This window comes from Chlamydomonas reinhardtii, chromosome 17, assembly GCF_000002595.2.
Source record: "Chlamydomonas reinhardtii strain CC-503 cw92 mt+ chromosome 17, whole genome shotgun sequence".
NCBI classification, from domain to species: domain Eukaryota; kingdom Viridiplantae; phylum Chlorophyta; class Chlorophyceae; order Chlamydomonadales; family Chlamydomonadaceae; genus Chlamydomonas; species Chlamydomonas reinhardtii.
Window position 1 is genome coordinate 5,860,791 of NC_057020.1, and position 22,294 is coordinate 5,883,084.

The 22,294-nt window shown below is 64.1% G+C and overlaps 4 protein-coding genes across 4 annotated transcripts in view; 2 read left to right on the top strand and 2 right to left on the bottom strand.

Annotated features, from left to right (window-relative positions):
• Window positions 1-3,976, top strand: part of CHLRE_17g739752v5 (uncharacterized protein) — a 14,619-nt gene extending 10,643 nt beyond the window's left edge. Inside the window, exons 14-20 of the mRNA XM_043072621.1 lie at window positions 181-298; window positions 558-680; window positions 985-1,124; window positions 1,646-1,746; window positions 2,104-2,200; window positions 2,744-2,895; window positions 3,226-3,976. Coding sequence (XP_042915080.1) covers window positions 181-298; window positions 558-680; window positions 985-1,124; window positions 1,646-1,746; window positions 2,104-2,200; window positions 2,744-2,895; window positions 3,226-3,340 — 846 coding nt within the window. The 3' untranslated portion in view covers window positions 3,341-3,976. The remainder of the gene's footprint in view (window positions 1-180; window positions 299-557; window positions 681-984; window positions 1,125-1,645; window positions 1,747-2,103; window positions 2,201-2,743; window positions 2,896-3,225) is intronic.
• Window positions 3,977-3,991: 15 nt separating this feature from the next.
• On the bottom strand, window positions 3,992-8,937 carry CHLRE_17g739800v5 (uncharacterized protein). The gene is made up of 4 exons (XM_043072622.1): window positions 8,734-8,937; window positions 7,479-8,054; window positions 5,592-7,410; window positions 3,992-5,444 (listed from the first exon to the last, which is right to left on the bottom strand). Exons 1-4 carry the CDS (start codon window positions 8,848-8,850, stop codon window positions 5,083-5,085), a joined length of 2,874 nt encoding a protein of 957 aa, XP_042915081.1. The 5' UTR covers window positions 8,851-8,937; the 3' UTR covers window positions 3,992-5,082.
• Window positions 8,938-8,994: 57 nt separating this feature from the next.
• Window positions 8,995-14,177, bottom strand: CHLRE_17g739850v5 (uncharacterized protein). The gene is made up of 11 exons (XM_001701048.2): window positions 13,794-14,177; window positions 13,560-13,724; window positions 13,239-13,394; window positions 12,853-12,939; window positions 12,409-12,528; window positions 12,052-12,099; window positions 11,774-11,860; window positions 11,218-11,366; window positions 10,743-10,833; window positions 10,231-10,345; window positions 8,995-9,887 (listed from the first exon to the last, which is right to left on the bottom strand). Exons 1-11 carry the CDS (start codon window positions 13,824-13,826, stop codon window positions 9,565-9,567), a joined length of 1,374 nt encoding a protein of 457 aa, XP_001701100.2. The 5' UTR covers window positions 13,827-14,177; the 3' UTR covers window positions 8,995-9,564.
• Window positions 14,178-14,297: 120 nt separating this feature from the next.
• On the top strand, window positions 14,298-22,279 carry CHLRE_17g739900v5 (uncharacterized protein). The gene is made up of 16 exons (XM_001701026.2): window positions 14,298-14,502; window positions 14,683-16,213; window positions 16,434-16,624; window positions 16,867-17,088; window positions 17,226-17,385; window positions 17,579-17,694; window positions 17,820-18,243; window positions 18,362-18,563; window positions 18,729-18,768; window positions 18,905-18,994; window positions 19,198-19,352; window positions 19,497-19,838; window positions 19,975-20,140; window positions 20,382-20,578; window positions 20,763-20,867; window positions 21,113-22,279. Exons 2-16 carry the CDS (start codon window positions 14,725-14,727, stop codon window positions 21,225-21,227), a joined length of 4,014 nt encoding a protein of 1,337 aa, XP_001701078.2. The 5' UTR covers window positions 14,298-14,502; window positions 14,683-14,724; the 3' UTR covers window positions 21,228-22,279.
• Window positions 22,280-22,294: the final 15 nt, after the last annotated feature.

Here is a 22,294-nt window from a genome sequence, read left to right on the forward strand (position 1 = left end):
CCCGCGCGATACCATACACACACTCTGTCTTCACGCTTTGTCTTCCTTGTGCTCTTTAACACACACATACAACACACACACACACACACTCACACACACACACGTCCTACGCGTAATGTTATCCTTGTGCTCTTGAACACACACACACACACACACACACACACACACACGCACCTCCAGATCGGCATCGCGCTGGTGGCTGGCGAGCTGCGCGATCGCTACGGGCGAGTGGAGCTGGTGGAGCGGGTGTCCATCCAGCCCAAGGGCCGAGCCTACAGCCGGACCATGTTCCAGAGGGGTGAGGCGGGAGGCGGCGTTTGACACCGTGCTTGGGTGTTTGGGTGCCTCAACTCTCTCCAAGGACCATGCATCCCCGCCTCCCCCGCTTAAGCTAGTCCCTCGTACGACACCCCGCCCTCCCCCTGCACTCGGCTATTGCTTGAGGAGCCACACTGCTCGACCTCTCTCTTCCAAATTGCGCAGTGTCCTGCTACACTTCTGTTCATTAACGTGTCTTACTCCCCCTCTCCCTGCAACCCCCCTCCCCTCTGCTGCAGGCACGGATGAGGAGTATCAGCTGATGACCCGGGGTCGGCTGCTGGACCGCATCCGCCTGGCGCTGGCGGGCGGCTTCGCGGTGCGCACGGCGCTGGGCGAGGAAACCAACTTCACGGCGGCGGGTGAGGGGCGGGGAGGCGGCAGGGGAGGGAGGGGAGGGGAGGGGAGGGGAGGGGAGGGAAAGGGGGTGGTGGCGTATTATTCATCATCGTGCTCTTTTACACACCCCACACGTGCACACCACACATCGCATACACCTGCTGTCTACACTACTTCGCTACACTTTACTGTACCAATCCTTGCAAAAACCCCACTTAACTAATCCTTGCAACCCCCACTTAACTAATCACGAATGTAACCACACACACACACACACACACACACATACACACACACACACACACACACACACACACACACACCCAGACATCAAGCGCGCCACCCGCATGGCCAAGAAGTACGTGTTCTACTACGGCTTTAGCGAGGCGGGCGGCGCCGGCATCACCACCTGGGCCAACCAGCCCTACAGCGGAGACTTCGTCATCGGGCAGCAGCGAGCGCGCAAGGTGGGTGCGGGGGCGAGGGGGAGGCGAGGCGAGGAGGAGGGCAGGGGGACAGGGGAAGAGGGAGGGCAAGTGACGAGGTGGTTTTTACTGAATACCACCGTTCCCCCGTAAGGAAGCAGAGAGGCACGAGAACACACGGGTTGCGGAGGGGGTGGGAGAAACCGCTGCTGGAGCGCAGAGGGTGCCGTGGGTGTGGTCCGCCGTGTGCTGACTCATCCGCCGGAGTCTCACCGCGGCCCCAGCAGGCCAGCATACCCCGTGGCTCCTTCCCTCCCCCCGCCTGCTGCTCCCTGTCTCGCTGCGGCCTCTGTCCCCGATCTCGACTACCGTACTCCGTTACGCATAAACTCCCGCCAAGAACACTCCCCTGTGCTGCTTCTCCAACCATCTTTGCAAGCCCTCCTCCTCTCCCTCCGCCTGCCGGTATCTTGGTCCCAATGCTTCAACCTGGTAACCCCTCCTCCCCCACCTGCTGTGTACCTCGCTACCCTTCCTGCGCCTCGTCTCCGCTGTTCCTGCAGGTGGTATCCACGGACGCCATGGACGCCTTTGCGGACTGGCCCACCGTCAGCGAGGACTTCAGGTTTGATGCGCCCTCGCCCTCTGATGTCACCTGGCACCGGTGAGAGCGAGAGCAGCCGGGGTGAAGGGGGTTTGGCGGGTGGAGGTGGGGTTTGGGGGCTGGAGTTGGTGGGTTTGGACATTGGGAGGGGAGAAGCTGGAGTCTCGGGCGCTGTGGCAGGGCTGCTTGGGTAGCAGCGCTGTGGCTGTGCACCAGTGACCCAGGGGTAATGTTTCGGTCTTTGCAGCGCCGCGCCGTGTTTACCGCCTTCTTTATCATTGGCCATGCCTGCGACCCCCACCCGCAACACCCCCAACACAACTACACCCCCAACACAACTACACTTCTTAGATTATCACGACTGCAACCCCCGCCCCTGCTGCCGGCCCCACCCCGCACGCACACGCGCACACGCAGCTACACGGACGAGGTTCGGCGTGTGCTCAAGGGCTGCAGCGAGGATGTGCTGGGCATACTGGCGGAGCGGCAGGAGGCCATGTGGGCGGGCATCAAGGTGAGCGAGGGAGGGAGGGGGGGAGGGACGGAGGGAGGGAGGAGGCAGGGAGGCAGGGAGGCAGGAGGAGGAGGGGGAGGGAGGGTTAACTCTAAATCAAGAGGGAGGGGGAAGGAGAGGGGTGAGGGAGGGAGAGGGAGGGTTAACTCTGAACCAAGAGGGGGAGGGAAGGAGGAGAGGGGCGAGGGAGAAGAGCAGGAGCAGGAGCAGAAGCGTGGGGGCAGAGCCAGGTGCCGGGGGGCGGGCCCGGGGGTCAGAGTGGGCGGAAGCGGGCAGTCAGGCGGGTGGGTGGGCAGTCCAGGCCAGGGCAGGGCGAGGATGTAGGAGCGGGCATGTAGGAATGCAGGGAATGCACGTAGGCTATCCTCCCAAACCATGTGCCTGGCCACAAGTTCGCTTCCTCCTGAATAAACTCATGCATGTGACCCAGTGACCCACCCACCCCTTACACCCGCCCCCATGTTCCCCAAGGCGGTCTACCGTCTACCACTTGATTAATCATGAATGTAATCCACCCCGCTCACCTTGTTCCCCAACGCACAGGCGCTGTCGGATCGCAAGGAGCTGCTGGGCTCTGAGCTGAGGGACATCTTTGACGCCCACCCCGCCGCGCCCTCCCGCGACCGCGACGCCCGCGCCGAGCTGGCGGCCGCCAAACTGGACATGACCATCTTCACCGAGGGTGCCAACAGCAGGCGAGTTTGCATGTGTAGGGGGAGATGTGTGGGTTGGGGGTGGGCGTTGTATGATAGATACCGGCCCAAAGCAAACCGAACCTAATGCAAAAGAGAGATGGCGGGGTGGGTGTGAGCGTGTGCGTGTGTGTGCGAGCAGGTGTGCTTGTGTGTCCCCGATTGTTGCCGCTCACCGGGGGCGTGCGCCGTCGTGCATGTAAGGGTTGCCATCGTGGCTGCAGCTCGCGTTGGCTCAGTGTCCCCCTCCACTGCCTGACGCGGTGGCTCTCTTGTCCCTCCCTCCCTAACTCCATCCCTCCCTGCCTCTCTCCTCCCTCACTCACTACACAGGTGGCCCTACGGCATCGAATGGCTGGATGATGCCTACCCCAAGCCCTACTGGGTGCAGCAGCAGGAGGCGGAGGCGGCGGCGGCGCAGGCCAAGCAGCCGGCGGCGGCATTGTAGGCGAGCGGCGGCGGCACCTGCTGGGTCCGGTGGTCTGGTGGGCTCCGGCTGGTCTGGTGCGGGGGGGCCTGGTTGGCCAAGTGTATGCCCAATGGGTGCGGCGGCCCCATTGGTGCGGGGGGACCGGCAGAAGGAGAACTGTGTGTGCCTGTGCGTGTGCGTGTGTGTTTCGGAGTGCTGAGCCTAGCGGCGCAGTGAACTACAGGGTTTACGGGTGTGCGGCCATGTCGCGTGATGCTGCCCGGCTGCTGCGTGTGTAATGCGGTTTGCGTTTTACGGCTGGCTGGGGTGCCGCGGCGTGCCTGCCTGGGGTGCAGTGGTTTGGCTGGCAGTGGGATGCTGCGGGATGTCTACCAGTGCGCGAGGATGGCGCAAGCCCTTGCCACGATGGGATTAGGTGAGGGCGCGGGGGCTGCGAGGGCACACTGTGGCAGCACGCAACGAATGCGCGCGGCGTGCATCAGGCGCGTGCTAGCAAGCAGAGCAGCGCCGGTGTTGTGGCAGATGCGCGGTGAGGCGCAATCTGAAGTGCTAAGGTGCGAGTTGGTGTCCGCCACTGTCGCGTCAGACAATTGGACCCAGCCTTGAGTGGCGCTGCGGGGTTGGCGGTGCCATGCTTGTAAGCTTTCGGGTTGAGCAAGCGTGCAACTGGTCATGCGCGTCGTGGTCACATCCGATGGAGCTCATTTGGGCGTGACTTTGCAGTGTACGAGCTCAGTCGCTCTGGTGGGCGGCTTCTCTACAGAGCCCTGCGCTTCCCCCATCAGCTCGGCGATGGCTGCCGCTGTCCGTCGGAGCGCCACACGCCCACACCCCGGTGGGACAGGCGCTGTCCTCCGTCCGGTCCGTCCAACGGTGTAGCGCGTGGGTGTAGCGCAGCTGACCAGTAACTGCAGTAAGCTTCAAACTCATTACTCTGTTCTTGTGCCTTGTCAGGTCCCAAGCCGCTGCGGCGCTGTATTCCGAGATCCAAGCACCGTTTCCACAGGGTTTCATTCTTTTGGCACTAGGCCAGTGGGCGCCTGGTTTCACAGGAGCACCCGTATCTTGTGCACAGGCGGTTACACATCACATCAGGACTGGAGCTGGGTTCTGGGAATCAGCTGCACCCTACGGGACTTCACCAACTTGCCTTACCACTGTCCCATCACACACTCATCACAGGAATGCGTATCAGCAAACTTCCAGCCAGCCAGCAACTTGTCGGTACAGTAACGCCGGCGTTCGACCAGCCATGCACTTCTGCTCTGCCACTGCAAACTGTTTGCCGTCTGCTTACGGGTCTGGGCATCAGCTGCACCCTACGGGACCTCGCCAACCTGCCTTGAACCCTGTCCCATCACACACTCATCACAGCAGGACTGGGGCTGTCCTGTGTGAGGACTGTTGGTGGGCCTTATCAGTTAGGCATTTGGCGCGCCGTGTGTGCACGTGTTACTACTTAGCTGGCGTTGGTGCCTCAACTCCACGACTTCACGCCCCGCCCCCCCTGTACCTCGTGTATGGCCACCCCTGGGCCCTACGGCCGCTCACCTGCCCTGACAGATGCCTACCGTGCTGGGCAACGCACCAAATGCACGGCACACAAAGCCAAAGCCCATCGCGCCGCGCCGTAGCATGTTGCATTCACTGCTCCATACACACGTGCGTTGGGAAAAGACACCAGGAATACCGCTGCACAAACCACAAGTCGTATGCACGTTTGTTCCGCATTCATTAACCACATCCACGCTTCAACCTTTTCACATAGCCGCTCCTGGTACGCTTGACGAGGCTGCACGCCTGCCAGTCCCCACCGCCCGCCTCCGCCTGCTGCCCGCGGGCAGGCCCCCGCCCCCGCCACTACCACCACCACCACCACCACCACCACCACCACCACCACCACCACCACCACCACCACCACCACCACCACCACCACCACCACCACCACCACCACCACCACCACCACCACCACCACCACCACCACCACCACCACCACCACCACCATCCTCCACATGTGCTGCTGTAGAGCCCTCCTCCCCAGCCACCACCGCCGCCTGCCCCTCAGAGACCGCGGCCGCCACCACCACCGCTCCCGGGTCACTGCCGCCACCGCCGCCGCCACCTGCTGCCGGAGCCGCCGCTGCTTTCCGTTCAGTCCGCTTCCCACCCGCGGCCCGCCTGGGTGGCGCTGCCGCCTGCATCTGCTCCGGCGGCGGGGCCTCAACCGAAGGAGGAGCAGGCAAGCCTGCCTGGACGCTGCGGCTTTAGCTTTGGCGGCTGCTGCTGCGCGTCGGGGGCGCTGACACGCGCGGCTGCTGCGGTGGTGGAGGCTGCGGCGCCAGAGGAGCTCCGTCTCCACCGCCCTCGCCAGCACCGCCACTGCTGGGAAGCCGCTGTGCCTCCTCCGCTTGTTGCTGCCAGGCTGGGGCCACCGACTTAGCCCCGGCCGCCGCAGCGGTCGCTGTAGCTGCTGCTGCTGCATCCGAGGCCCCTCCGGCCCCACCGCTGGTGCCGACCGCCTCCTGCTTTGGCGCCGTCCTGCGGACAACCAGAACACGCCTCTTCTGGCTGCTGCTAGCGGTGGTGCTGGTGGTGGCGGTGGTGATGCTGCTGCTGCCGGCAGTATCCGGCTGCGGCGGAATCGTCCGCTGCTGCTTGCGGCGAGGGGTGGCGGCGCTGCCTTCCCCTGCTGCTGCTCCTGACGAAGCGCCCGATAGCAGATCCTGCAGCTGCTGCAGCATGTAGGCCTCCTGAGCGGAAGGCGTCTTCCGCCTGTCCCACTCCCAGTACGGCACACACAGCAGGCCGCCCCGCCCAAACGCCCGCCGCAGCTGTCGGTTGCGTAGGGCCGTAGAACCAATTACCGCGTACGGGTCGTCCTTGCGGGTGGTGAGGAAGTGGTCTGGACCGTCCACCTCAATGGCCACTCTCCGCCCATCGCTCCAGTCCGCCACAATGTCCACACGCCCCAGCACGCCCTCCACAACCGGCTCCGTCTGCAAGGACACAATGGGCAGGAGATCCTTCTGCAGCAGTCGCTGAAGCGCCTTTGCCACCTGCTTCTGCGTACTGCTGGTGTTCGACCCCGTCGCCCGTTCGGCCGCTACCGCCGCCTCCATCGCGGCATTCAGGTCGGGGCTGCGGGCAAGCGCCTCCGCCATCTCGCCGCCCAACTCATGTTGCGCCTGCCATAACTGCCTGAGATGTTCCGCGCTCATGTCCACGAACTGCTCACGGCGCCGCACGGCCTCACGGGCAAGCGCTGGGGCAAGCGCAGCTGCAGCCGGGCTAGCAGGGACACCGCCGCCTGCCAGCACCGCCAGCGCCCACACGCTATTGCAAAGGTTCTGTGCAACAAGCGACTCCGGGCCTAGCCGCAGCAGCTCGCCCAGCCGGCCGCACACCGCCGCCTCCAAGCCGGCGTGCCGCAGCTGCAGCACCGCCAGCGCCCAGAGCGTGTTTGCACATTCCTGTGCATTGCCTCGCTGCATCGCCACCACGGCGCCTGCGTCAAGCAGCGCGGGCGGCGGCTGGTGGCGCACCAATGCCAGCGCGTACAGCAGGTTGGCCCACTCCTGCGGCTTGGCGCCGGCCATGACCCTGGGCCGCTCAGCTGCTGCCACTGCGGCCGCGTACCAGTGGCTCTGCTCCGTGGCTTGCGGCGTTGCGCCAGCCCCATACCCCATCTTGGCCAGCGCCCACGCCGAGTTGCTGAGCGCTTGCGGGTTGAAGCCGGCAAAGCCCCGTTGTACACCCTCCGCTGCTACCGCAGCCGCCAGCCGCTCAGACTGCTGGCCTCCCAGCTGCAGACCCTCCAGCGCCAGCAGGATGTTTGACAGGCCCTGCGGCTTGAACGCTTCAGCTTCCTTCGGTGTCCGAAGCCGACGCACGCACTCGGCTGCTACTGCAGCCGCCAGCGGCTCGGACTGCTGGCCTCCCAGCTGCAGACCCTCCAGCGCCAGCAGGATGTTTGACAGGCCCTGCGGCTTGAATGCCTCAGCTTCCTTCAATGTCCGAAGCCGACGCACGCACTCGGCTGCTACTGCAGCCGCCAGCGGCTCGGACTGCTGGCCTCCCAGCTTCAGCCCCTGCAAAATACTTCCTTAAGTGTCCGGAGCTGCCGCAGCGCCGCACCACACAGCGTCTCAAGAACTGCCCGAAACTCCGGTCCGGTGCTGCCAAGGGCGTCAAGCGCCCACAGGCTGTTGGCCAGGTCTTGCGCACTCATGTCCGGGGCAAGGGCTGCGGCCGCCTCCGATAGCAGCAGCAGCAATGCTGAGTCTCGGTACCCCAGCTTGGCGCACGCCCGCAGGCTGTTGGAAAGCTCCTGCGGCTTAAAGCCGTGCCCCTCCGCCGCACGCAGCCGCGAGGCCACAGCGCCCGCCAGTGCGTTCAGGTACGGCGATGAGGTGGGGTCCCAGCCCGAGCCCCGCTGCTGGTGGTCCTCCCGCAGCTTGCCCAGGGCATACAGCGCGTTCGACAGCTCTTGTGGCTTCGCCGCCTCCAGCAGCACTGGATCCAACAGCCGCTGCAGCAGCGCCGGCGCCAGCTGTGACGCCACACGCCCGTCGCTGGCAGCTCCAGCCTTCGCCAGCGCCCACAGCGGAATGCTGCAGCCGGCCGGCTGGCGGATGCGCGGCACGAGCGGAAGGAGAGCAGGCGCAAGGGCCGCCATGATGCCGGCACGGGCCGCGGCTGTGGCGGCCGGCCCGCCGGCGCGTGCTGACTCCAGCTGCAGGGGAGGGCAATCATTGGCATATAAAGTAGTACCGCGCCATTGCAAGGACCGAACCGCGGGACAGGAGCGCGCATGCCTAAACCAAACATTGAGTCCCATCGAGCCGGGAGCTTGGTAGGGTACGGTGCGCGGCAAATAACGACTCCCACGCCATCAACCCTTGCATCAGCACGCAACACGTCCCTGTCCTGCGTGATCTGTGCTACGTGCTAAGGATGTGCGTGTGTTGTTGGTGTTGCCAGTGCTCGCACTGCGATCAGGAAGGCCCGCACGTGCTTACCGACAAGCCCGGCCACTGGCCCTGACCCTCCTCCTGTTATTGCCCGCTAGATAGAGCGCCTAGCCTGCCTCTCACCTTGCCACACAGGTTGAAGGCAGCTGACATGGTGCTCACGTCAGCCGCCGATCAATGACTGCTTGCAGGTCCTCCAGAGTCCGACACACGGTCATGTCATCTGCGGGGTCACGCGCCCTGCCGCCGCCGCCGCCGCCGCCGCCGCCGCCGCCGCCGCCACTCCTGCCACCGCCCGTCCTGCCGCCGGCCCAACGGCCTCAGCCTGCCCTGCCCCTGCCCGCCCTGTCCTCGCCATGTCCGCCTCTGCCCATATCGTTGTTATTGCTGCTGTCACTGCCCCTGCCACTGCTGCTGTCACTGCTGCTGCCACTGCCGTACCTCCCCGCAGCCGCCAGCACCGGCTGCAGGAGACAGCTGCGCGCCCCGGCTGCTGCAGGTGCGGCAGTGGCGTGCGCTGGTGCGGCTTGACGGGCCCAGGCGGCTATCCGCATTCATTTGGCTCAAAGAACTGCGTTTCGCGCTGTAAACCGCGCTTCGGAACCATATGAAACCGCGTGCCTCCTCTTTGTAAATATGTCCATGACGCATCTGCTACTCAAGAATACTGGCAAGGCAAGGCGCAATAGTTCCGGCGCGATCCTACGCCCATGCTTACAGCGAAATCAGTAAACTCGGTCGGCACCTGCAAGGGCCGGTCCCCCCTGTTCGGCTCCCCCGTTCCCACCCATTCCCACCGATCCCCACCGATTCCCACCGTCCCCACCAGTCCCACTGACGACCACCGTTTCCAACGCCCCTCAGACAGCCGTAAAACCCAGTAGACGTTCGTTACATCCGTGGAATCCGGAACCGACAGTCCGTGCAGGTCCGTTCGAACCTGCGGGCACCCTTGCGCAACGTTAGCCACCTGCGCAATCATGCCCACCCAGTCCCACCCCGCCTCTGTAAACTGAACGTGTGTGGGGGGTTCAGAATCGCCGAACTCAAACCAACCCCCCCATACACGTTCTTCGGCGCCCGACGGGGCCTGACGGGTCCCGGCCCTCTTCCCACCCTCCTCCTCTCGATCGCTCGCTCACCAGCTCTACCCAGCTCAACAAGGGTCTCCCTCTTCCTGCCCTGGTCTGCTCACTCACTTCCGCTCTCTCACGCATAAGCCCGAATCTTAATCCTTGCCGGGCTGAGCCGCGTGTCAGTCTAAAAGCGATGCTACAATGCCGGCGGCTCGTCATCGTCATCTGCCGCCGCCACCACTGCCGCCTTGCGCACCTCCTGCATCACGAAGTCCGCCTCCCCTGGCTTTTTCACAATGTTGTAGATTGACGTGCCGCTGCCACCGCCCCCCGCCGCCCCCGCGCCGCCGCCTCTCCCGGCTGCGCCTGCAGCCCCTGCCGCCGCTGCTGCCGCCGCCACCGCCGCGACGGCCGAGACGGAGGCGGTTCCCGAGGTGCCGGGCACCTTGGGTCGCAGCTTGGACACGTCGGTGATGGGCTCTCCGGGGTTCTCCTTTGGCATGGTCAACATCAGCTGGCCTGTAGAACGGGGGGTTGCAAGGATTGGTACAGAGGAGAATAGTGAAGTAGACAAAGGGAAGCACCTGCGGAGCGGGATGGGAATGCCAAACTGCGAGTGTTGCGGCGCACGGGCGGTGCGATGACAGCACTCACACAGCAGTGCGGCGATATGGCTGTGCTGGCCCTGCTGGCAGAGACGCCCCACTCGCCGCCATGCCCGTTCCGCTTCCCCCACCCAGAGAAATTATAAGGGCCAACCATTGCCAACCCAAACACCAAACAAGTTGCCGCCAAACCCTCCACCCCACCGGTGCAACCCGTCTCGCGCCCTGGCCCCTCGCCCAGCCCCAGCTTGCCTCACCCGTGGTCATGTTGCGCTGCGCGGTGGCGGCGTCGGGCCGCACCTCGCAGGGCAGCAGCAGCTGAAGCAGCTTGCCCTTGACCAGCACCCGCACGTACGTGGGCTGCAGGTCCGTCTGCGGGGGGGGGGGCGGGGGGGGGGTTACATTCATGATTACTTGAGAAGTGAAGGCGTAGCCAGGTTGGTGGCAGAGAGGCAGCGACGCGCGGGATAGGGTTAGCCGTTTGTTTGGAGCGGCGGGAATGAGTCGACTGCAAGCCCAATAACCGAGACGCAGGGGGTCCAGGACCCTGCCTTAACCGATGGCTGCACGCACGCACCCAACTACTGTGGCACCCCTCCCTCCACTCCGCCCTTCCCACGCCGCCCTTCTCACTCCGCTCCCCGTGCGCGCTTACCCCTCGCACCCTCACCCTCTCGCGCACCCGTGCTCACGCCTTCTCACCCGCACCTCCCGCCCTCCTCCCGCCTGCCGCCCTCCCGCCCACCTCCCTCCGTCACCTCCCGCCCACCTGTATGAGGCTGGTGTCCAGGAACCTGCCCACGCCCACCTCCAGCACCAGCGCCCGCCCGTCAGGCGACTCCTCCAGAGAGAATTCCCACCTGGGGGTGAAGAAGTGGTGGTGGTGGTGGTGGTGGTGGGGTAAAGACAGGATTGGGATTGGGAGTTGGGGGTTAGGATTGGGGGTTGGGGTGAGGGGTGATGGCGGGGTTTGGGACGGCGGTGGCGATGGGGTCTTGGGCGTGTTGAGGCGGTAAGTACAGCGCGAAGTCAGGTGGCCAGGAGGGGCACGGGAGGCTGTACGGCCGACGACCTGTTCTAGCTGCGAGCGGCCACCGAGACCCATCCGGGGCGGGGCGCGTGCCGAACCGCTGCCGACACGGCGCCAACACCCAGGCCTTGCACCGTACACCCCTCCGCAACTATGACCAGCGTGTGTCTGTTGCGGTGGCAGCTGGCAGCCCCGCCCTCATCCGCCGCCTCACCTGCCCTCGTTCTTCTGGTACACCCGCTCGCCGTCCTCCAGCGGCGGCAGCTCGTCCCGGCGCTGCGGCCGGCCGGGCGTGGGCTCCACCACCGCCTTGTTCTCCGAGGCGGCTTTCTTCTTCTCGTCGGCTTCCCGGTTCGCCTTTTCCTGGAGTGGGCGGAGCAAATTGTGAGGCCGGTGATGCGTGGAGGGTGAGAGGGCCAGGGGGATGGAGCCGCGGCTGGAGCGTTGCGTGGGAGACTCAGGCCTCGAATCCTAGCGGCACGTGGTAGACTCAGGCCTCGTGCCCTAGCTGTGCCGCGCTGCGCTGCCCAGTGCTGTGCCGGCCCGGGACGCAGCAATGCTCGCACATGCACCATACCTTTACCCCGCACCTGCCCGGATTGACGTGGCTGCCCACGCAACCCAGCCCGCCATTCGAGGAACGCCGCATCTCCTAGCACGTGCGCCATGCACGCACAGAACAGGGGCTAGAATATGCCATGTCCCCACATGCCATTCTGTTGTCCCACTGCACGCCGTCAACCACCCCAGCCCGCGCAGTCCCCACGCACCTGCTCCCTGTGCTCCAGGATGCGCGTGGCTGGGCACCACGGCCGCCGCAGCTCGCCCGCCTCATCCACGTAGCCCGTCTCCGGCACCTGGGTGCAGGGACAGGGCGGGAACCAGAAGAACGTTGACTGCAGCAACACGTCATATGCACCGTGACTGGGGGAGGCAGCAACACGGCACACGCAGCGGCAGCGGCAGCGAGGTCCAATGAAACCGCCACAACCACCTCCAAGCCCCGCGTTTCCTGCCCCTCATCCACACACCCACGGCTGCTGCTCACCTCGCCCGCCGCGATGCCGTCCTCGTCGTACAACGAGTCGTCCTCCACCTGCCCGCATGTGTGTGTGTATGTGTGTGTGTGTGTGAAAATAAACTACAGCCCATTTTGTGAATGTATGTGTGCACAGCATGCACAGACAACGACGAGCACAAGGGAAGGAAACACGCGAGGCAGTATGCGAGCTGTGTGTACCAGCTGCGTGCGCGAGCTGTGTGTGCGGTACGGTGTCCATGCAGATGCCGGTGCTGAGTATGTAGGTGCGACCAGACCTCGCGGGCCGCGGGCCAGGCGTGTGCGCTCCAGGCGCCGACCCGCCCCACAGCTCCCTCCACCCCCACAACCCACACATGCGCGCACCTGCCCCGCCGCCGCCACGTCCACCCCCTCCGCCGCCAGCTCCGCCGCCAGGGACGCCTCCAGCTCGGGCAGCGCCTGCGCCGCCGCGATGCGCTCACTGGGCTTTATGGCCTGGCCGTCCTGTGTGTGTGTGTGTGGCGAGCAGACGCGGGTTCGGCAGGGCGAGCAGGAGAGGGCGTGAAGAGGGGTGGAGAGGGCGTGAGGAGGGGTTGTAAATACCAGCCCAAACTAAACCAAACCAAACCAAACTGAGCCAAGGTGTATGGGCATTCGCGTTGTGGCTGCTCTGTGTACTTGTGGCGAGCACGGACCGGCACCTTTAAACACAACCCGTTGCGCAGCAGCTTGGGCCGCTGCGCCCACTGCCCTGAAAAGCCCTCGGAAGCCCTCTCAGCATGACATCGCCAGCCTGTGTGCCTGTATACACACGGGCCCCGCCCCCACCAGCTTGGCCAGGTGCGGTAGCTTGGCCACCACGAACTGCCGATAGCCGGGCCAGTCGGCGCAGGGGTTGCCCAGCAGGTACAGCTCCTGACCGCAGCAATGAGGAGGGGGAGGCGGCTTGTGAGGAGTGTGAGGGCTGCGCGGGCGGGTAGGTTGCAGACGGGCCGGCAGAGTGCAGGCGGTGCGGAGGAGGATGGAGCGGACTGAGGCGAGAGATAGATAGACGCTCTGGAGCCCCGGACCTAGACCGGCCACTAGGGCGGCGCTGCTAGGGCCTAGTCCTCTCCCCCCTCGTGCCTTCCCCTTCCCCTTTCCCTTTCCCTTTCCCTTTCCCTTTCCCTCCCCCCCCCCCCAACGCCCGAACGTGGCAGCACGCCCAGCCCCACCTCCAGATGGATGTTGTGCCGCAAGCTCTCCACCGTGAGCAGCCCCGCCTTGCTGACAAAGTTGATTGTGAGGTCCAGCTTTTTAAGGCTCTCGCAGCGCTGCAGGTTCTGGATCTTTGTCACGTTGTTCACCGCCAGGTTCAGGTACTCCAGCTCCTGGTAGCAGTAGCGGGGGTTGCGAGGCCGTCAGGAGGCATGAATGCACACCGCACATAGCTATTAAAGGTCATCCACCGGGAGTTATGGCGACAGTGCAACGCGCGGGCAGAGACTTCACGGGCAGGAAGGGTGTCGGGGCCGCGGGCCTGCGCACGAACCCACCTTGAGCTTGTGCAAGTTCTGTATTTTCCCTATAAGGTTGTTCTGCAGATACAAAATCTTCAGCTTCGGACATAGTTGCCCCAACGCCTCAATCTTTTCAATGTTCTGCTGGTGCAGCGCGACCTCCTCGAGTGTCGAGACCATGCCCTCGTTGTGCTCCGCCCTCTGCGGTCGCGGGGGCCCAACACGTCAACACCTGCAGCGTATAGAAGCATCCTGAAGGCAGCAGCTCACCGAGCGGATGAGGCGCTCCGTTATTCGGCCCATCCTTCCTCACTCGCGGCTCGCTGAGACCGCTCAGATAAGATTGGATAAACTAAGGAAGTAATTAGATCGTGGCAGTGCTCAATGTAATATAGAGAAGGGCGTGGGGCCTGTCAAGAAAGGCTTTGAGCTCGTGGCTGCGTTGTTTGTTCCTTATAAGTGCTGGATCATGTGTTTTCACTTCAATTATTGTATTCGCCAGGAAAGTGTTGACTTTGGAGCTTGTTGCGGTGGAGTCAAAGGCAGAGCGGCAACCGGGGCGACTTCGGCGGGGATAGGTTGAACGCAATGGGTTACAACAGCTGGAATAAGACATTGTCTGCAGAATTCATGCAAATGAGGTGGCGTCCTGGGACCCCTATGTGCTGAGTGTGCGGAGGGTTAACTTTCAATTTCATGTTGATTTCACGCGTGCCTGAGGGGGAAATGCTTCGTTGTGGAACCATTCGCACCATACATCATGATTGGGGCATCGTGGGGCAGCCTTGTCGTCGAAACCCCCGACTTGCCGACCTCGCTCGACCCGTGACCTACCCGTGACAAAGATGGGACCGTTGGCCCATTTAAGGCGGAGGGCGCGCACTCACCCACTACTCGCTGCACTCGTGCCACTCATTGCGGCTGAGCGTTGATTGATTGCAGACCGATACAGCCGCGGTGCCAGGAGCGGCTATCCGAGGTAGGCCATCGCATCTGGCACGCTGCAGTCGACTGCTGCAGGCATCTTGCTCCAGGTGCATTGTCGCACTCGGTTTTAAGGCAAGACGATGCATTGACAGGCGTTTGGGGTAGGATGGTGTGCTACGGGTCTTCTCAAACGCCAGTCCGAAGTCGCATTGTACTGCATCGCTGCTCGCAGGTCTACCACTGCCTGCTTCAGGGGGTTCCATCCCAGCCGAGCATGGGTAACGCCCCTAGCTCAGAAGGAAGTGCCGGCGGCCGCGCCGCTGAGGAGCGAGGCCGAGACTCTCCGCCGCTGCTGGTGACTCTCGCACTCGCAGCCCCTCCTCCCTATCCACCGGCCCCGGTGCCGCCGCCGCCGCACACGCTCCAGGTGAACGTGCCAGCGGCGGCCTCCTCCAGTGGCGCCGACCTGCTGGCCACACCTGCTCCAAAGGCGCAAAGCAGCAGCATCATGAGCACTCCACCAGCAGCGCCGGCAGACGCTGCAGCAGCGCCGCCCACGCCTCGTGCGTCCCACGATGGCGGCGCCAGCGGCAGCGGCAGCGGCAGCCACCGTCGGCCCGACCAAGACGAGGCGCCGCGGCGGCAGGTAGCCAGACCACCGACAAACACTCCTGCCTATCCACCACTGCCACCATCGCCATCAAACCGCATCCTTCAGACCGCCGCCGCGTCCTCCTCTACCTCCTCAATGGCAGCGCGCACAGCGGTTGCGGCTGTGCCTCCGCCGGCGACGCAGCTGCCGAGGCCTTCCTCCAGGATGCTGCTGCGGCCCGCTAGCAGCGGCCTGGCATCCTGTGCCAGCACTGCCTCCCTCTCCTCCGTCGCCACCTCCACCACGGCCGTCGCCACCTCGGCCACCGGCGCCACAGGCCTCGCGGCGCTGAACCGGGCGTCCTCGGCGGCGGCCTCTGCCACCTCCCTCAGCCGCAACACATCGGGTGCGTCCCTGGTCAGCGGTGCCGGCGGCCTGCCGATGGCCCAGCGACTGCCGCCGCCGCCGCAACAGCAGCAGCCAAAGCCGCGGCCAAACAGGCAACAGCAAACGGCGGGCGCTCGTGACGCGGCTGCAGGTGCGGCGGTGACCGTGGACCTAATCATCCCGCTCGATCCGCCCGTGGCGGGCATCTCAGCCCTGCACGTGGTCGCGGTTCAGGCGCAGCAGCTAGCGCCGAAGCACGTGAGCTGGCTGGCTGCGGGGTGGGCGTGTGTGCCCAAGGACGCAGCCGTGGAGGCACTTGCGGAGGCGCTGAACCTGGGAGACGGAGCAGCAGCAGCAACGACAGGAGGCGCGGCCGCCAGCAGCAGCGGTACGGCTGGGAAGGGCGGCAAGACCTTTGGAAAAGGCAAGGCTGCTGCCGCTGCTGCCAACCGCAGGGCGGTTGCGGCGGCGGCAGCACCCAAGCTGTGGCCGCTTCCCAAGGTTCTGGGGTTTGACACGGAGTTCGTGCGTGACCAGCTGGCGGTGGTGCAGCTGTGCGCGGGGCCGCACGTGCTGCTGGTGCAGGTGCCCAGCTGCCGCCAGCCTGCATCGGAGCAGCAACAGCAGCAGACCAAGGAGAAGGCGCAGGGTGGAAAGGAGCAGCCGCCGTGGCGGGCGCCCTTCACGCTGCTCCCGGAGTTGAAGGCCCTGCTGTGCAACCCCTGCATCCCCAAGGCCGCGGCGGAGGCGTGGCAGGACGCGCTGATGGTGTACATGGGCTTTGGTGAGTATGTACCGGTACGGCTGATGAGCGAGCACGCAATCAGTGTGGGGGAGCGAGTAGCTGTGCGCATGGACAAGTGCCTGCTGCTGTTTAGCTCACTGTACCGAAACCCGCATGTTGCCGCCGCGCCCTTCTTCACACACACGCACATGCATCCAGCAACAGGCCCGCTGCTGAAACATACGTCCCGTGTTTGAACTATGTATCCATGCACACACAGGCGTCAAGCTGCGCGGCGGCCTGGACCTTACGGTGGCAGTGCCGCCAGATCACGTGGACTTGAAGCGCGGCCGCGATAAGCTGGGGCTGTTCGACATCTTCCGCACCTTCTTCGCGGCTGCTGATCACGTGCAGAAGGACAAGACCATCAACCACACCAAGTGGCTGTCATCGCGCCTGGATGACAAGCAGGTTGGCGGGTCTTGGGAAGGCACATGCCTTGCGGGCAAATAGAATCCGTGGCGGTGTCATACCGCCGGTATCTGCATGGCAACGGCGCTTTCCTGCGCTGCCTTGTCAGTGTTTTTTGGCATGTCAGATACCGTAACGTGCAAATGATGATATGAAGTTCGTGCGTGCGCGGTCCCGCCGACTATGTGTCCAGCTGCTATCCGTATAATTTACCCCCTGCTGCGGTTTTTTTCCTTTCGCAGAAGCGTTACGCGGCGCTGGATGCGTTCGTGTCGTACGCCGCGGGCGTGTGCGTGCTGCTGCGGCCCGGCAAGGCGCCGCCGCTGCCCGTGGACCTGGCGGCGGCGCCCGAGTGGGAGGTGCGGCTGGCGGCGCAGTGGGTGGCGGTGCAGCAGTACCTGGAGGCCCAGTCGCCGGACCGCACCAAACACGACTTCTACCGTGCGTGGTTCAGCACGACCAAGGTAAGCTGCACGTGATAGATGACGGCAACCACATGCGGCTCGCTGGTTGGATAGCGCTGACCCCCACACTACGTACCTACACACCATGCGGTCATCAACATCCCGATGTGCCTGTGTGTGTTTGCGTGCCTTTGCAGAAGGGGGGCGTGGTGATGGAGGTGCGCATGTCGCGCTACAACACGCGGCTGCGGCTGCGGTGCTGGGCGGAGGCGACGCTGCCCAACGGGCGCCGCGTCAACGGCCGCTGCAACATGGCGCGCGGCAGGAGCGCCCACGTGGTCAAGCTGCGGTGGTCAGGTAATAATCAAGAATGACACTCACTCGCATGTAGATTTATGACCCGGATGGATAAACGAGCTGTACCTACGTGCACCTGCGTGACGCCGGGAACGGATAGCGTCGATGTGCAACGCAGAGTCAAGCAATAGCTGGGACCTCCAGACAATGCTTCTAACACCTGAATGTGCGCGTTATGTGGGCACGCATGCAGACACCAAGCAAAATGTTGCCAGCCTCTCCGAGCTGCCGGACACGGTCACAAGGATTGAGATGACGGACAGCTCGGACACACCCGAGGAGGCAGGCATCAAGGCGCTGCTGCCCAAGGTGGGTGTGAAGTGTCTTGCTGCGGGTCGTTGGTATAATGGCGGCCACAGCGTTAGCAAGCCTCATCTATGGCTGGTTTCAATGGTTGTAGCCGTAACTGCATCATTCCACAACTAACCCGGCAGGTGTTGTGCGGCGCGGAACGGATGCGCGGCCGGCCCCTGCTTGAGGGCGTGTTTGGCGGCGGCGACTTCTCCTTCCCGGCGGCCGGCCCCGGCGGCGCCAACGATGGTGCAGCCGCTGCGGCCGCCTCAGCAAGCCCTGCGGCGACAGGCGCAGCGGGAGGCGGCGGCAAGAAGGCCAAGGGCAAGGGCAAAGCGCAGGAGGACAGCACCAGTGGCGGCGCTGCTGTCGGCAGCGCGACTGCCGCCGCCAAGGCGGCGTCGCACGCGGTGGCGGCTGTCCGGTGGCTGGCGAACATGGCCGGTGTGAACGCGTCGCAGGCGCGTGCCCTGTCGGAGATCCTGCGCGGCGCCTGCCGGACTGGGCAGCATGGCAGTGCCACAGACGGCTCGGCGGTACAGCTGGTGCAGGGGCCGCCGGGAACCGGTGGGTCGTCAAGCCCGTACTTACCATGCCAGCCGCTTAGCGCGCCGCCGGGGTGCTTAGTTTATGGCTTGCGTCAACACACTTCGTGTGCCCGTGCCGAAACCCAAATGTGCCCCAGGCAAGACCACGGTCATCTCACACGCGGTCCGGATCTGGCTGGAGGAGGCGGCGCCGCGCCTGCCCCTGCTGCACAAGCACGGCGGTGCCGGCAGCGGCGCGCGGCTCCTGCCGGCGGTGGCGTGTGTGGCTCGCAGCAATGTGGCCGCCAAGAACATCGCCCTGTCCCTGATCAAGCGCGGACTGGGGCCCAAGGACTTCCGGTGCGCCTGCTGATGATGAGATGGCACAGCCGTTTGGATTCGGGGGGCCTCGCTGCTTGTATGCATGCATGCCGGTATGAGACCATTTACGGTATACCGTAGGTGTGTCAGGCTACGCGTTTCTAAGTTCAGGCACGCGCACCCCTCACTGCCTACCTGCTGCAGGCTGATCGTGTCCCAGGAGTTCCACTTTGAGTGGCACGAGGTGTGTCAGCGCGCGCGCCCACAGCTTGTTACAATGCCGGCCGTGTACCTTATTATACGCCAGCGGTGCCAAATGTTTACCACCTACTGTTACGCCACCCGCCCGGGTGCCTTTCTTGTCGTCGTCCGGCTCACAGGAGCAGTACCGCGGGGAGTTGGAGGCGGTGCTGCTGCTGAGCAGCGAGCTCAAGGGTGCAGACATGCAGCGGGCGCTGCTAGAAGTGAAGGTGAGCGTATGGGTAGCGTGTAATGCGTGTGCACTGCAGTGTGCAGCATGCAGAACCATGAAAACAAGATACACAAATAACCCTTGCCACGCGCAACCCTTGGGGCAGCACAACACTCAACACGAAGGGCGTTGGTGCGAGCAAGTAACCCGGTGCCGATCGACTGATGATCGACTGATGATCCCCACCATGCATGTACACAGGTGTATGTGACAACCGTGTCCATGCTGGCCAACCCCTCCTTCAAGGGCACGGCGCTGCACGGCAAGGCACTGAGCTGGCTGGTGGTGGACGAGGCCAGTCAGATATGCGGCTCCGACCTGCAGCTGCCGCTGTACCAGTACGGCCACCATCTCACGTGAGTCGATCGCACCCGGTCACCCTACCTTTGCTTGGTCTGCCGCCGCCCCAGGTCCGCCGTTACAGGTTCTCTGCTGAACCCATGATCATATAGCGCTACGGTAATGCTAGGATAACATGTTCTGGGCCCCGCCAACCTCAGGTGCCTGTCGCTGTTCGGGGACGACATGCAGCTGCCGCCCTTCGGCAGCGAGTGGGGCGGCGCCCAGATTCGCTCCATCTTCGACCAGCTCAGCAGCGGCGGCGGCGGCGGCGGCGGCGCGGCGCAGCAGCGCCTGCGGGAGCAGCCGGCGGGCGCGTTCCATGTAGGGCCGCCGCTTTGCCCGCCGGCCGCGGGCGGCGCCCGCGACGTCGCGGCCACCGGCGCTGCTGCCACGTCACCTGTGGTACGGCTGATGCTGGACGTGTCGTACCGCCTGCCACGTGACCTGTGCGCCTTCATCAGTCGGGAGATGTACGGCGGACGGCTCCAGTCGGGCCGCCGGTGAGTGAGCAGGGGCAGATAGAGCGGCACTTGTTAGGCCATGTTTGAATGTCGCGAGCTGCACTCGAAAAGGCACGGCTTGCTCCTGGGCCGGAAGTTCAAACCCAGATGAACCAACCAACCTTGCTTTCCGCAGGACGGGCAGCGGAGGCGCTGCCGGCGACGCCTTCCCGGCGCACGTGCTGTGGCTCAACGTGGAGGGGGAGGAGGACCGCAGCGGAGGGAGCAGCTGCAGCAACCCGGTGGAGGCGAGGCGCGCGGTGCGGCTGGTGCAGGAGCGCTACCTCAGCACCAGTTGGACGGTGAGGACACGCGTGCGTGCGTGCATGCATCATGAATGCGCGCGCATTTGGAGGCTGTGGTGCCCACACCAAATGGTGATGGACACGCGAGGGTGATGAGCATGCTGTGACAGTTAGCCCCGCCCTAGGTGTCATGCCTGAGCCTACCTGATGTGTCACTGGCTCATCAACTGCGTCAGCGGGTCCCTCTTGTCACAAGTGCAATCAAATTGTGCACCCGCCTGTATGCCTCCTGCCGAAGATCCTGACGGGCTACGACCTTCAGCGGTCGGTGCTTGAGCGCGAGGTGCTGCGGTGCGGGCTCGGCCGCCACCCACAGCACAACCAGCCGACACAGCCGGCCGGCACAGCAGCGGGCGGCGGCGGCGGCAGCGGCGGCGGCGGCGGCGGCGGCGGCGACAAGGGCCCCCAAGGCAGCGACCGCGTGTACAACATCGAGTAGGTCTGCGCGCGTCGGCTGCGGCAGTGAATGCGCGCGTGCCTTGCCTGTGCACTTGGGTTATACCGGGTGCTAATGGAATGCTGGTTCCAGCTGCCCCCCGCCTTGGCCTTTCTCCTGACCTCGTCCTCCATCTGCTGCCTGGCCGTGCCGCACGTGCCCCTACCTGTTGCTGTGTTGCAGCACGTTCCAGGGCCGCGAGGACGAGGTGGTGGTGGTCAGCCTCACGCGCGTCAAGGCGCTGGGCTTCATGGACGACGACCGCCGCGTCAACGTCATGCTCACGCGGTGCGGGCGGGCCTGTGTGTGCGTGCGTGTGAATGTGTATGTTGAGCGCGAAGACAGTGTAAGACAATGTGTGTGTGTATGTGTGTGTGTGTGTGTGTGTGTGTGTGTGTGTGTGTGTGTGTGTGTGTGCGGTGCTATCTCTAGTGGGCGACGACTGCACATGACAACAAGCGTGCTGACAACAAGCGTACTGACGTCCCTCCTTGCTGCTGGTCGGCTCCCCCTGGTGCCCTGCCGCCCCGCAGTTGCACGCAGCAGCTGGCGGTGGTGGGCAGTTTGCGGCTGGCGCTGCAGCACCCGCACACGCTCATCGGCCGCATGGCGGAGTACTGCATCTTGAACGGACGGGTGGAGCAGTAGAGGCCTAGAGGGCGCACGTGGAAAGCGGGGCATGTGGACCGTGGCATGGCCGTGGCCGCAGCTGCACGGAGATGCGGCGCCGGAAATGTGGAAACGAGGGCAGCGCCGGGAAGGAACGTCGGTAGGGGCTCGAGATTAGGTGTACAGAGTTTACAGGAAGTTGCAGCGAGGCGGTTCCGTAATGGGGTTTTGCGACTCCTGGCTTGAGCCATGGCTGCAGGGCATAGATTTGGAAAGCTGTAGAATGCAGACGGGGTTGGAACGCGTGAGACAGTCTAACCACGTAGTACAGTAGTACAGTAGGGTACTGTAGAGACTTGACCGGCGTGTAGCTAGTTGCTTGCACGTAGGCCGGCCCGGAGGGCGGAGGCAAGTTGGTGTTGGCAGCAAAGTTGCTTTTGTGCATGTTATGAACGCATCACATGCGTTGTGACGCCTGCTGTGTGATATTGCTATGCTTTACCTTACTGAACATGCAAAGGTCCAGGGGCGTGGCAGGCTGTGGCAGGCTAAGGCATGGTGGGGTGGAATTGCGGCGGCAGCGCAGCCAGGCCAGGCGCAGCAGGGACTTTCGCAGGCTGTTGTTGGCTGTTGTTATATTACATGCCTTTACGTGCTGTCAGGGAAAGGCAGTTTGTCATCTGAGTTGGGGTACGTGCGACGCGTGCGTCAACAGGATGGATGGATGCGTTACGTGGCTCGAAGTCCATGCGGCCCCACCAACTCCTTAGTCCGGAGGTCAGGACAGCTTCGCCGCATGCTCGCTGCATTTTCGGACGGTCCTCGTGCCATGGACAAAGTACATAGCCCAGTAAGCATGGACTGGTGCAAATTAGGGTGAGCGCCCCGGGCGCACCAGGCGCAACTGCTTCGGAAATTTGCGTGAACATGGCTTGGAACCTGCCGGCCCTTGGTGTGCTGGTGAGTAGATCGCGAAGAATCGTTTGTTATCGAACTGCTGCAAGGCCCGACAAATTCCGCGCTTCTGTCGGCCTGCAGGGCGCGCAATACTGCGCGGCCATCTGCACCCAGTATGTGAACTACAAGGAAATTGTTAAGTCAATTCT

Excerpts from the sequence above, each read along its gene's own strand:
- CHLRE_17g739800v5 (XM_043072622.1), bottom strand. The coding sequence starts at position 8,850 with ATGAATGCGGATAGCCGCCTGGGCCCGTCAAGCCGCACCAGCGCACGC. Across the intron at positions 8,055-8,733 it reads GTGCTGGCGGCTGCGGGGAG|CTGGAGTCAGCACGCGCCGG; the intron begins GTACGGCAGTGG and ends CCTCCCCTGCAG. Across the intron at positions 7,411-7,478 it reads GCACCGGACCGGAGTTTCGG|GGGCTGAAGCTGGGAGGCCA; the intron begins GCAGTTCTTGAG and ends AGTATTTTGCAG.
- CHLRE_17g739850v5 (XM_001701048.2), bottom strand. The coding sequence starts at position 13,826 with ATGGGCCGAATAACGGAGCGCCTCATCCGCTCG. Across the intron at positions 13,725-13,793 it reads CGGAGCGCCTCATCCGCTCG|AGGGCGGAGCACAACGAGGG; the intron begins GTGAGCTGCTGC and ends CCGCGACCGCAG. Across the intron at positions 12,100-12,408 it reads ACGTGGCGGCGGCGGGGCAG|GTGGAGGACGACTCGTTGTA; the intron begins GTGCGCGCATGT and ends ACATGCGGGCAG.
- CHLRE_17g739900v5 (XM_001701026.2), top strand. The coding sequence starts at position 14,725 with ATGGGTAACGCCCCTAGCTCAGAAGGAAGTGCCGGCGGCCGCGCCGCT. Across the intron at positions 18,244-18,361 it reads GCAGGGGCCGCCGGGAACCG|GCAAGACCACGGTCATCTCA; the intron begins GTGGGTCGTCAA and ends AATGTGCCCCAG. Across the intron at positions 20,579-20,762 it reads GACCGCGTGTACAACATCGA|CACGTTCCAGGGCCGCGAGG; the intron begins GTAGGTCTGCGC and ends GCTGTGTTGCAG.